At 37.7% G+C, this 13,078-nt stretch overlaps 1 protein-coding gene across 2 annotated transcripts; it reads right to left on the reverse strand.

Annotated features, from left to right (window-relative positions):
• Positions 1-838: 838 nt before the first annotated feature.
• Positions 839-13,072, reverse strand: trpt1 (tRNA phosphotransferase 1). Of its 2 annotated transcripts, none has more exons than XM_028458737.1 (7): positions 12,851-13,072; positions 10,404-10,485; positions 3,806-3,975; positions 2,406-2,511; positions 1,867-1,923; positions 1,668-1,778; positions 839-1,557 (listed from the first exon to the last, which is right to left on the reverse strand). In XM_028458737.1, exons 1-7 carry the CDS (start codon positions 12,908-12,910, stop codon positions 1,535-1,537), a joined length of 609 nt encoding a protein of 202 aa, XP_028314538.1. In that variant the 5' UTR covers positions 12,911-13,072; the 3' UTR covers positions 839-1,534. The 2 variants fall into 2 exon arrangements, with proteins under 2 accessions (XP_028314538.1, XP_028314536.1); XM_028458735.1 differs by having other exon boundaries at positions 2,334-2,511.
• Between the last annotated feature and the right edge of the window lie 6 nt (positions 13,073-13,078).

Raw genomic sequence — 13,078 nt, forward strand, 5'->3', positions numbered from 1 at the left:
CTTTGGGTCGACCAGTATACTGTAGTGTTTTTCAGTCATTTAGTCCAACAGGCCAAATGCATGTTTATCATCAACAATAAATCCTGTCCATGGGAATGTTTTTGCTAGTGCTCATCTTTGTTGGTGTGTAAGACCTGTGATGCAGTGTAAACACAGTCAGTGGCGTCAACACAACCTATGGGTTGTTTTCACAAAATATTAAATGAAAGCCGTCTTTTTTTAGTTGAGGTGCAACAGGATGAATGTGTGCCACATGCAAAATAAATAAATGAAAGAAAATCAAATACCTTATTTTTATTGTTACAGTATATAATTTCTCTCTCCTGTTAAAGGCAGGGAAGGTGATTTTCGAAAGCCAGCATGATTTTGAACGTAGCATCCTGCGAGGGCTCCACCTTTAACTCTGTCACGCGTCACGTGCTTTGAGTGTGGGCTCATGCACGAGAACGAGCAGGGAGACGTGATTGGTTAAAAAAAAAAAAACGTCTTTTTTCATTGGTCAAAGTTTTTAGGTTTACAGCTGCTACAGATGATGGAATTTCTTTGTTCCTTTTTCAAAGCACATAAGATCATAATTTCTGTCAGGACATAAAGACAATTTCAACCAAAAACTTAAAAAGTGTATCTGGAGAAAATTACCTACCCTACCTTTAAGTGAAGTCATTTTTACACAATATTTGGTAATACTTTAATTGAAGTTGTATACATAAACACTGACATTACGCTGTCCTTATGACATGACACCTGCTATTAGCATGAATAAGGTGTCATAAAGGCTGTCATTAAGTGTCATTCATTACCCTAATCCTTAACCCTAACCCCAGTAGAACCCTCCACCTAACCCAAAAAATGCCAACATAGCTCCAAAGGTGTCATCATTTAGCAAACAACACTTAATGACAGCCTTCATGACACCTTATTCATGCTAATGATAGATAATGACAGCCTTATGTATAAAACACTGATAAGGACATAAGGTAGGGCTCAGATCAATGAATCAAAGGTATTTCTTCTGAAAAAAGGAGAATTTACTCACAAATGTTGAAATTGCCTCTCGCAAGTTTGTTGACGTGTATTTACTTATTTATCGTTTCTTTGGCAGACAAGACATTGATTCGCTACAGCCCATTACTGTTCTGCTTTGTTTATGTGATATGATGTCAATGGAAGCCATTGGTAGTGGATGACAACACACAACTTTTAAATAAAAATGTGATTAATCATCCCCAGCAGCTTTACCTTTTTACCAGAATAACAACAGAAATGGGACAAAAGCTCCAAATACCTTAAAGGTGTCTTCATTCATTTGTTACCAACAAGAGAATATGATAACAGAGAATCTCTATTAATAAATTAATAAAAGTCACCTCTTTCAGTGCCTTTGTAAACATGAGGTGGTTCAATTCCAATGGAGAACTGTTTGCTTCATACATTCGGTGAACATTCTAACATCATTTTGTTTTCATTTCTTCAGTAAAAGTACTGTATTGCTAACTGTGGCTGCATTAGGTGAGTGCTGGAGGTTCTTCTGCTGCTACTGCAGTGGCAGGATGCTTCCTGGAAAGAAACCAAAGCACAACATTGTCTTAATGGATTAGTACATATTGATCCTTAGTTTAAGCTCCCCAATAGCCAGATGACATCAAAGATAAGGTGGTTGTTCTTACGTGTAGGACGCAGTCTTAATGCGCGGCTGAAGTACTGAGGTGATAGCATTCCGTCAGCATCGCCTGCAGTCAGCAACACGCCGTTTTCAGACCAGAAAAACTCCAGCCCATCTACAAAAACCATTCAGACACAACTCAATTATTGATTTTGACATAAAACAGTGAATGTAAAGTACCAATCAATAGTTGCTAATCTTACCAGCAAGAGCCTTGTGGACATCAATAAAAACAGCTAAATCACAGTCACTCCTCATCCCTGATGGTAGAGATTCAGTGTTAAAACCATCACTCTAAATCATATGTGTCAAACTCAAGGCCCGGGGGCTAAATCCGGCCCTTTAAAGCTAAAAATTCGACCCGCAGGAGAAAGTAAAAAATTACAGCAAAAACATGGATTATTGTGCAAATCATTTCTCAAATAATGACATAATATTTCCCTTAATTAACTAGAAATTGGTTACAACATCTAGGAAAATCAAAGTGAAGACCCTGTTGGGACTGATATCTGTCACTTATTGATCAGTTTCTTACATATTTTATCTATACGTAGAAGTGCAAAGCCCTCGAGATCAAACTGCTCCGTATTTGCTCCCCTAACAATGAGTTTGACACCCCTGCTCTAAATGCAGCTGAGGTCGTTCTCCTCCACTCTCACAGATAAAATACCACTAATAACACCGTCTGCTCCTGGGAGGCCAGGGGCCAGGTGGATGTGAGTCCTCTTCATGCGGCTCAGACCTCGCTGCTGAATGGAGCTCCAGTGACGGAGGTAAGAGCCGTGGACAGCCTCGGAGGGACAGTCTGGAGAACCTGCAACCACCGCTCTCAACTCCAAATCCAACACCTGACCACAATAAGATTCAGATTAACACCAAATCTAAAGAAGTTCAAAATGGCTGGATTAGAAGAGAACATCTCATGTTAAGGAGACATTAGACAGTCGGGTGCAAACCCCACAATGTTTAAAAATCAATCTGTCACTACTCTAATTATGTTCCAGTGACCAAAAGAGGAAGCCTTGCAAAAATATTTGGTAAATCAATTTATATTGATATCCATGCCAAATAATACAAATTTATTTGAAAGTAGAACTTTACAATTATTCAAGTGGAGTTTCATTGAATTTGTCACAAATTCAATGAAACTCAACAATGTTTGCAGGGGTTTCTGGTTTTCCCATGTTTGTAGAACACAATGGAAATCATTTTTACTCTTGAAATGTTGGAACAAACCTATCGTAATTTCCGGGCGATAAAGCGCACTGTTTTATTGGCAACATTACAATAATTTAGCAATTTTCTAAGAAAAATCCACACAAATGCCGCAGCTTAACTTGGGCCGCACCCTATTGGCTGATGAGGGTGCCCTTCAGACAACTCGGCCAATCAAAACGAGCAGTTAGGCGGGCTGCTGTACTCAGTTTAGGTTTCACAGAAGTGTCCGTGTTTCAACTGATAAGTTTCCTTTACTACATGAAGTCTCCTCCTCACTGCCCCACGTCTACATATCAGTTCATTTACAGCTTTTAATGGTGACTTTTTACTGGAATCAGACTGATACACCACTTTGACCGCTCTTCTTACCGTGAACGACTGATTTTTACTGCATCCACACTACTGCTGCAGCGGGTACTCTCTCTCTCTCTCTCTGACAACATTTCTCCGTGTCGTTGCTATGACGAGGCAGTGTGCATCAAGACAAAATGAGTGATCAGAATGATTCTGTGCGAGCGAGAACAATTTAATGTTAACAATTTCATTGTTCCACCTGGTCTAATGTGACGGAGCTCAATTTTGTGGCAGCATGAAGCTCATAAAACTGGAAAAAATCCACAATTTAGCCGCGTCACTATTTAAGCCGCAGGCTTCAAAGCGTGAGAAAAAAGTAGAGGCCTATAGCCCGGAAATTTCCCTAAAAAAATAATATAGTCACGACCTGTCACCTATTGCTTGGATAACGTTGGTGCCTTATATTCTACATACATGCTTTATGTAATTTATACATGGAAATGCAAAGTAGCAGTTAAGTTGAAACTGTTTGATTCCCAACCTCTGTGGCCCACTTCAGATCAAACTTGTCCGTATTTGGCCCCTGAACTAAAATGAGTTGGACAGCCCTGATTAAGATGATCCACCCACCTGCACAGAATGACCCTGATTGGCTCGAATCTGCAGCCTTCCATCTTCAGGGTGAGAGCGGATCTTAAAACGCTGCTTGTTGTTTGTGGCTGTAACTCGCTCCACATCCTCCTGTGAGTATGAGCGAAACTGTGGGTGAGCCAGGAGCTCCTCCACAAACAGGAAACCATCTGTCAGAAGAAGCAGAGAAGTTTCAGCAAAACTGTGAACACAATAAAATTATATCTGTTGCAAGAATACAGAGAAATAGAAACTAAATGAAAGAAAGTAACTCAAATTGTACAAATCCTTGTTACACAAACACACCTGTGTACTGTGAGACACCAAGAAACACAAAAATGTGACATCAACAAACAACTTCATCATGTGAAATCTGCTGTGATATTGTTTGTTTGATGATGGTGGTCCCTAAGCCACTCCTGTGACATAAAGCTGTAGTTCTCAACCTTTTCAGCCCGTGACCCCCAAAATAAAGGTCCCAGGGACCGGGGACCCCCACTGTAGCTGAAGGTGGTTGAACACAGGCATGAGGAGACAGGGCCATTTTAAGGGGGATAAAGGGGAGAGATTTTTGGGGTCCATCCATAAAGTCAGCAAAATGATGGTCCATTGGTTTATGAATCTGTGATAACCACATTTATTTATTTAAATAATATCTAGAGATGTCCCGATCTGATATCGATATCGGTTCGATATTAGCCTGAAAACAAATATCGGAATAAAATTTCCGGATTTACCAACATATATATATATATATATATATATATATATTCATACAGTGGTGATCAAAAGTCAGGGCACCCCGGGTCAAATATTATATAAATGTGAATAATGAAGCCAAGAGAAGCTGAAAAAATCTCCAAAAGGCTTCAAATTACAGATAAAACATTCCCATAACATATAAAAAATTGGGTTTCATTGCCATCGTTTACATTTTCAAAATAACAGAAAAGGAAAAAAGGCCCGTGCAAAAGTCTTGACACCCTAAATACAGGTAGTTAATACCTCATAGCACCCCCTTTGTCAAGTATCACAGCTTGTAGCAAACCAGATTTTCAATTATGTTGAGGTCAGGAGACTGTGAAGGCCATTGCAAAACCTTCAGCCTGTACCTCTTGATGTAATCCATTGCGGATTTAGAGGTGTGTTGAGGATCATTATCCATTTGTAGAAGCCATCCTCTCCTTAACTTCAGCTTTTTCACAGATGGCATCAAGATAGCATCCAGAATTAGTTGGAATTTCATTTTATCCATTCTTCCTTCAACCCGTGAAATGTTCCCTGTGCCACTGGCTGCAATACAACCCCAAAGCAGGATGGTTCCACCTCCATGCTTAACAGTTGGACAGATGTTCCTTTCATGAAATACTGTTCCCTTTCTTCTCCAAACGTTCCTTTGCTCATTCCAGCTAAAAAGTTCTATTTTAACCTCATCACTCCTCAGGACTCGTTTCCAAAATGACTCAGGCTTCTCCACATGTTCATTTGCAAACTTCAAACGCTGATTTTTGTGGTGAGGAAGTAGGAGAGGTTCTCTTCTGATGACTCTTCCATGAAGACCATATTTGTACAGGTATCGCTTAATAGTTGAATAGTGTACCACTACTCCAGTGTCTGCCAGTGTCATGGAGGGATCGTGCAGTCAAACGTGGGTTCTGACTTGCTTTTCTCACAACCCAGCGAGCTGTTCTGTCTGACATTTTTCTTGGTCTTCCAGATCTTGCTCTGACCTCCACTGTTCCTGTTGACTGCCATTTTTTAATTACATTCCAAACAGAGGAAATTGGCCCCTGAAAATGCTTTGCTATCTTCTTATAACCTTCTCCTGCTTTGTGAGCATCAGCTATTTTCAGTGTCAGGGTTGTAGACCACTGCTTATAGGAACCCATGGTCCTGGATTGTTGGGGCAAGGTCAGATTAATGTGGGTATTTGAAAACCTTTGAAATTCGTATCACCTGGTCTTTCCGAACGATGACTGAGAACAAGCCATGACCCTGTCAGGTTAATTCAGGTCTCAGCTTTCCAAAGGGGGCGCTATTAACTATATAGGGTGTCAAGACTTTAGCACGGGCCTTTTTTCCTTTTCTGTTATTTTGAAAATGTAAACAATGGAAACAAAACCCAATTTTTTGTTGACATGTTATGGGAATGTCTCATCTGTAATTAGAAGCCTTTTCAGCTTACCTTGGGTTCATTATTCACATTTATATCAATTTTGACCCAGGGTGCTTTGACTTTTGATCACCACTGTGTGTATATATATATATATTTTTTTTTTTTTTCTTTTTTTTTTCCCCCCAATTCATTTTTTTACTTATTCAATTCAATTGTAGAATACTGTAGATATTAAGTTGAAGTTTAAAATGTACGTAACCAATTGGTTAATAATAATGGGTCAGTGTGTGTGTGTGTGTCTGTCTGATGTTAAGTGCAAAGCTAGCTAACAGCAGCACAATATCATATTTGCAGACAATAATTTGTTGTGAAATTAAATGCTTTCCCAGGGCACACCTGATAGTCTCTCACGGCACACCTGTGTGCCACTGCACAGTGGTTGAAAAATCCTGTTGTGACAAACTTTCTAATCAGTATAAAACATTTTTAAAAACTTGTATTCAGCCTTTAATCTCAGTACATTTGAGAGATAATAGGGAGCAGGTGACTGTTTTGCATGTCCATGCAGTCACTGTGAAACAAAGAGTGGTGGAAGTCCTTTTAGGAGGATTTCATGTGTGAGTATGAAAGTTTGGAAACATTTCAAAGTGCTAAACTTTTTTAAATGGATTATAAAAAGGCGTGTCCCCATCCGATATTGATGTCAGATACCAATATCAGCAAAAAATGAGCTTATATAGGCCGGTATCTAAGAACTCTGATATAAGCTGTTCTAGACCAGAGTTTTTCAACCACTGTGATGGCCCAATTTCAATTGTGGGATAATTGCGCGCTTCTCATTTTCGAACTCCATCAAGGTATGGATACCCTGAAGCCACACACAGAATTTGGTTATCCTATCTTAAACAGTGTCTGATAAAAGCTGTTCCCTTTAACTAGGACAGACGGACGCACGGAGATCAAACCTAGATCCTCCTTCCACTTTGTGGTGGGGGATAATGAAGCCTCCAAATCAATGTTCCTCAAATCAATTATTGACCTAGTCAAGGCTGTAATAAACTCATACCAAATATTCCATTTTGCAACTTTTTTTTTTAATGCACATTTTGTGTTTTTTTTATTGTAAAAAAGAGGGATTTATGAGAGAAAAGACATAAAAACAAAAAATGAAGAAGAACTACGGAAATATGATGAACACTTTATAGCTATGGTTAGGTCTGGAGTTGTTGAAAAAATCTTGTGTGAAAAAACAGAAAGAAAAAAATGATATAGAACATTTTTACGACAGTTTTATGAAGGGAACCGTTTTGGTATCTAAGCTCAAAAAGTGTCATTTTTTCCAAAGGTTCCCCGAGGGTTAGTTAGAAACTTTCCCATGCATTGGGATTTTCTATTTAACTATTAAAGAGTTTACAGAGTAAAGATGTGGTATTGCAGATTATCATTTGTGCTGATGCAGTATTTCAGTGATTGTTTTCTTGTTTGTAATTGATACAGCCTGCAGTACACAAGTGTCCAGCAGAGGGCTGACTAACATAATACATGATAGAGATGCTACGCCTTGTTTTTGAAGTCTGCAGACGAAGTTGACCATGATATGAAAGTTCAGTAAATATAAGTGAACCAAGTCCTGCTGTGGCCCCTGAATTATCACCAACATGCAACACAAGTATTATCACAATATATTGGATATATATCACCCACTGAACCCCGCCCCCCCCCCCACCCGATCACCATGATGACATTATCTGCTGCACTGTATATATATATATATATATATTTATATTTATCCTATTGATCCTTTATTCTCTATCTATCCTTTATTTATCCCTCATCCTTTATATTTATCATTATTATTATTATTATTATTATTATTATTATTATTATTATTATTATTGTTGCTGGGTTGTTCTTTGTTTTTTGTTTTTATTTATTTATTTATTTATTTATTTATTTATTTATTTATTTATTTATTTATTTTTTGTTGTTGTTTGTTTTGTGCACCAACTACCAAGACAAATTCCTTGTACTGTCCTTAAAACTGTACATGGCCATTAAAAACATTTCTGATTCTGATTCTGATATGCTTGAATCAAACTGCCTCATACAGTAGGTGAAAACAACACATTTTAAGTGTTTCTGAAGGACAAAGTGTTACTGTATGGAGGACCAAACCTGTCAAAATTAAAATTAAAAGAATAAACAAATAAACACAAAAACTTAAAAATAAATAAATAGAAGTGGGGAAAAATACACTTATTTAGATTAAATATAGATTAATAAATAAAATTGGAACTAAAAAATAAAATACAAATATAATTTTATTTTTTACTTTATTCATTTAATCATGTATTTTGTAAATATAAAATATTTTTCATTTTAGTTTTTCTTTTATTTTTACTTTTATTATTTTATTATTAAATGTATTATCAAATGTAAATAAGAGGGCTGTCCCAAGTGTGTCTGTTAAACAACCAAAAAATAATAATTTTTAAAAATATTTTTTATATGTATAAACTAAGGGCCAATGCTTTGAAGCTAGATTAGTATATCCTGGATTAATCTCCGTTAGCGGGCTTCACCTAACCAAACATTTCCTGTTAGAGAGAAGCTGTCCTACAAAAGTTGATAACAACACACTAATTTAAGACAAGAGTTTTCAGCCTAGGTACGTGCACAAAAGGGGTGGAGTTTGTAGCGTCTGACCAATCAATAGAGAACCTGGCAGAGTGACCGTCTTTACAATGAAGGAACAGCTTATGATCTTAAACAAATGTAATTAATTTAAATCCATGATGACAGCGAAGAGCAACAGTGTTAGTGCAGCGCACCAGGAGGCGGAGCTTTTACACTCGCTCAGATCTGATCAACTTCATAACTTGGTCCCGACCTGGTTAGGTGTTGCTTAAGTTTAAAATTATGAATAATTAAAATCCATAATTCAGACCAAAAACAACACTGTTACAGAAAAGGCAGAAATTAAAGAACTCAGGAAGGAAACTGCTGACACTGCTAATACGTTTTTCTATTTAAGTAGACCTATTTATCACACACACACTGGGATGAGAGCACATTGTTTCACTGTCTGTAGTATGTCAGCCTCACTATAGCGTATCAATGAATGAATGAATGAATGAATGACTTCACCCGTCCGTGCATACAAAGACACAGGCTTCATCAGCTGACTATAGATCAGTCCATCAGATATAAATCTATATATTTCCTAAAGGATGTCATCAGTAAATGAAAGGATTAATTTATCCATTAATAATCTTTCCTCAAATTAATTCCGGTCGTTTTGCGCATGCGTGACTCGCGATGATGACACGTTTGGTGACAACATAATCCAACATTGCCGTCCGGATTAGAGCCGACATAATAATAATAAGAGCCTTAAAAGACATATATCTAAAGAAAAGAATGGATGAACGGAGGCATAAACGTGGACTTATTAATCACACATGGAGATCAGCAAACGGAGCTGGCTTCACCAGACGGGTGATACTAAAACCCGGAGATGGAGTTAATGCGTCCGCGTACTGCTGCACAGGCTGTAATATCACCAGTTTATCATTGTAACGGTTGTTAGAGCTACTATCTTTACCAGGGAGCAACTATTTATTCCTGGTTATTGTTTTCTGAAGTTTTACTGGGCTTTATTTACTGGTGATTAGCTCATATCTCTCTTCCGCTATGTGGACCAAAGTGTGTTATTGTTGAGCTACTGCTTCAAAACTACAGTAAAAATAAAGATGAAAACAGATCTCATGTGTGGTCTTCTGTGTTACAGCAAACAATAAAAGGTTTGTTGTGTGTTTTTCCTGATAGATGTGATACGTCGTGTTCGCGCCCCCCGTCCAATCAGAGCCTTCCCAACCCCCAGACCTAAAGCAGAATTAACTAAAGCCTAATAAACTGGTTTTCCATGTAAACCTCAGTTTGGGAATTACTATTACCATGTAAACACCAAGCAGAACGCTTTAATTCCAAATGATTTAATTCAGAATAACTAATTCCAAATTTAAAAACATCATGTAACCATGGTCAATGGGCAGGTTGTTTTCAAAGAAAACTGATTGGTAAGGAGGCGGGGCTTTAGCACTCACTCAAATCCTAGCCAGAACAGAACCTGCTACCGACCAGGCTCGTCGTTCAGCCTAAGTTACCACGGTGATTTAGCTCTGTAAGATGTTAGCAAGCTTTGTCGGACAGCACACAGTAAGCGCTATAAGAGGTAATCTAGCTTCGTAACATGCCCCCTAAATGAATTAAAGCAAAAATAAATAAATGATATTTTTATTCATTTATTTTTTATTTATCAATTTATAATTTGACTATTTTTTTTTTACTTTTGTATTTTTCCCACATATCTATTTGTATTTAATTTTAAAATTGTTTTTTTTTTTTTTGCGTTTATTTAGTTATTCATTTATTTTTATTTATTTTTACAGGTTTGGTCCTCCATATGAGTGAACAGCTCACCTGTGCTTAAATGAAGCCCCATCTGATCAGCTCCATGACGGAGAGCAAAGGACAAGGCTTTAGAGAGGCAGACGTCCCTGTCCTGGATGGAAAGAAACACACATACATTTATACGCTTCACCTCTAAGGTTTAGTTACACATACGCAGCATATTAAGAAACCAAACCACATGTCATTCAAAACAGTGGGATATGAGTAGGTCTGGGCAATATATAGAGATTCAAGATGTATGGAGTTTTTTATTTTGGCGATATCAAAAATTACAATATCGCCTATACATATATATATATATATATATATATATATATATACATATATTATAGCTCATTGTGTTATTAAATTACAACAAGAAAAGTACAGTTAGAGGGATTTCTGAGTGCGTCCTAACGCAGACCTTCCCAAACAAGCCACACTAAAACTCACTCACACATGCTGTCCGTTTATAGGAGAAAAAGCCAAAAGTGTGGGTGATATTAAATTAAAACCTGGAAATATCCAGAGACATAATAAATTCTGCCCCGTACTGCTGCACAGGCTGTCACATCACCAAGTTTATCATTGTACCAGTTGTTTGAGCGACTACCTTTACCAGTGAGCAAATATTTATTACTGGTTATTGTTTTATTGGCCTTCATTTACTGGCGATTAGTTCAAACTGCTTGGAAACACTTGGAAATCAGTTTATTTTTATTTTTTAATTGAAATCATAGTAGCTACAGACTACTTCACATGACCTAACCAGCTGATAGTGTGGGTCACAAGTAATTACACTAAAAAGACAAAACTAACTTTTTATTAATGATATCGAAAATATTTTTTGTAACATTGTTTTTATTATTAAAATTATTTTAAAAGGTTACCTTATTCAGATGTACAAAACAGGAACTATGCACAATAATAAAATGATATTTGTAAACTTGTAAATATGTAGTAGTAACTACTACTACTCTATCTCCAGTATGTCTACAAAATGTTTCTGGGTTTTAGTATTGCCCCAAAAGTGGAACGTATAAGCCTTTTCACACAGTTCTCGCGCATTACGTCAAAGGTCAAGAGGTATAAACTCACCATAGCTGACGGCGTGAACAGCGAGTCTGACAGAGATTTACATTATTTTTCCCTGTTGACCATTGATTCTTTGAAGAAAACAAATGTGGAAACGTGGTAGCTCCAAGGTAGAAATGCAGAGTTAGCTGCTAAAGCTAATGCTACATACGAGCTTATAAAAATGCAGGGTTTTTCCTGACTTTACAACAGTGATCAATCAGCTAAAAAGTGCTGTATCACTGCCCATCTTGTGCACTTCCTTCATATTTGTAAAATAATAGCTTAATGAAAATAATCATGGACCTGGTTAGTGAATGGTGGACCTCGTAAGTTTAACATTTTCAAAGTGAGAGCTCATACTGTCCTTTTCACACTCAGAAATCTCGCTTTACCATCAATAATATTAATACATTTTGTATATGAGCATTCATGAACATTTTACAGTTGTTAAAACAATTATAAAAGTTAAAAAAACGACCCATAATAGAGGATTAGACCCCTTTAATGGCCATGGCTGGAGGCAAAAACAGGAAACACGACTGGCTAAAGCATAGATATATATAAACACTAGATGATCTTACCTCAGACAACTGATGTTCTGACATTCTGACGTGCTCTACGGTAGCTGTTGGTAGCTTAAACAAAAATGCCCTTAACTCAATGAAACCATATTATAAGTAGGTATGACATAGGATGTTTGTACATGTTGAAATTGCCGCTTGTCGTTTGAAAATTGGTTGAAAATTGAGCAAGTTAGGGTGTCTGAGGTAAGATGGTCGCCACGTTGCTACGTCGCTCCCCATAATCTAACAGCGCGGGTAAGTCATCTAGTATTTATATATATCTATGGTGGTTTGCCTCCAGGCTAAGCCCCGCCCAACAAAATATGTCACAATGTTAACAAACAATCAAAGGGTTTATAGAGAAAATACAGAAGTGGGAAGCAGAGGAGGTTGGTTGCTTTATTATGGCTTCTCACATCGGTTTTACAAAAGTGCTCGGATACGTGCATTATTACCGGGTAGAGTCTGAATTCCACCCGCGGGAGACCCAGGTAGTCGGGGATTTTATCAACCAGGGGTCACCTGTGTGGAAGTGAGGGGTCTGCCCTCGAGCTGCTTCCATCGGTTTGTAAAAGTGCTCGGATCGGCCGAAAGTGACATCAGTGGAAAACCCTGGACATCTGCTAGAGTCTGAATATGTTTATCACTCATAATATAAACACTAATAAAACACTAACAATCTATGGAATAACATTACAAACGCTGTTAGGTTGGAAAATATCAACAGGTGAATTATATCGTATATCGCCATTTTGAGAAAAATATCGAGATATGAGTTTCGGTCCATATCGCCCAGCTCTATATATGAAGAGGATTGTATTTCAATCCAATCTTAACCTCTCCGACTCGACGTCCTCTTCCTCTTCCTCTTCCTCTTCCTCCTCGGACACCGTCCATCAAACAGTAGGGCTCTCAGTTCTTCACACGTTGTACTGCTGCTTCGCACCACATTATGGTTTTAAACCCCAAAAAGCTCGTCTCTATATCGTGTTTACACGTTCCTAGTGGTGAACATGTGTGACTGACAGCTGCTTCCTGTATCCTGTGAACTACCGCTGTTCCACC

The sequence above is a fragment of the Gouania willdenowi genome, chromosome 10 (assembly GCF_900634775.1).
Source record: "Gouania willdenowi chromosome 10, fGouWil2.1, whole genome shotgun sequence".
In the NCBI taxonomy this organism is placed as follows: Eukaryota; Metazoa; Chordata; class Actinopteri; order Blenniiformes; family Gobiesocidae; genus Gouania; species Gouania willdenowi.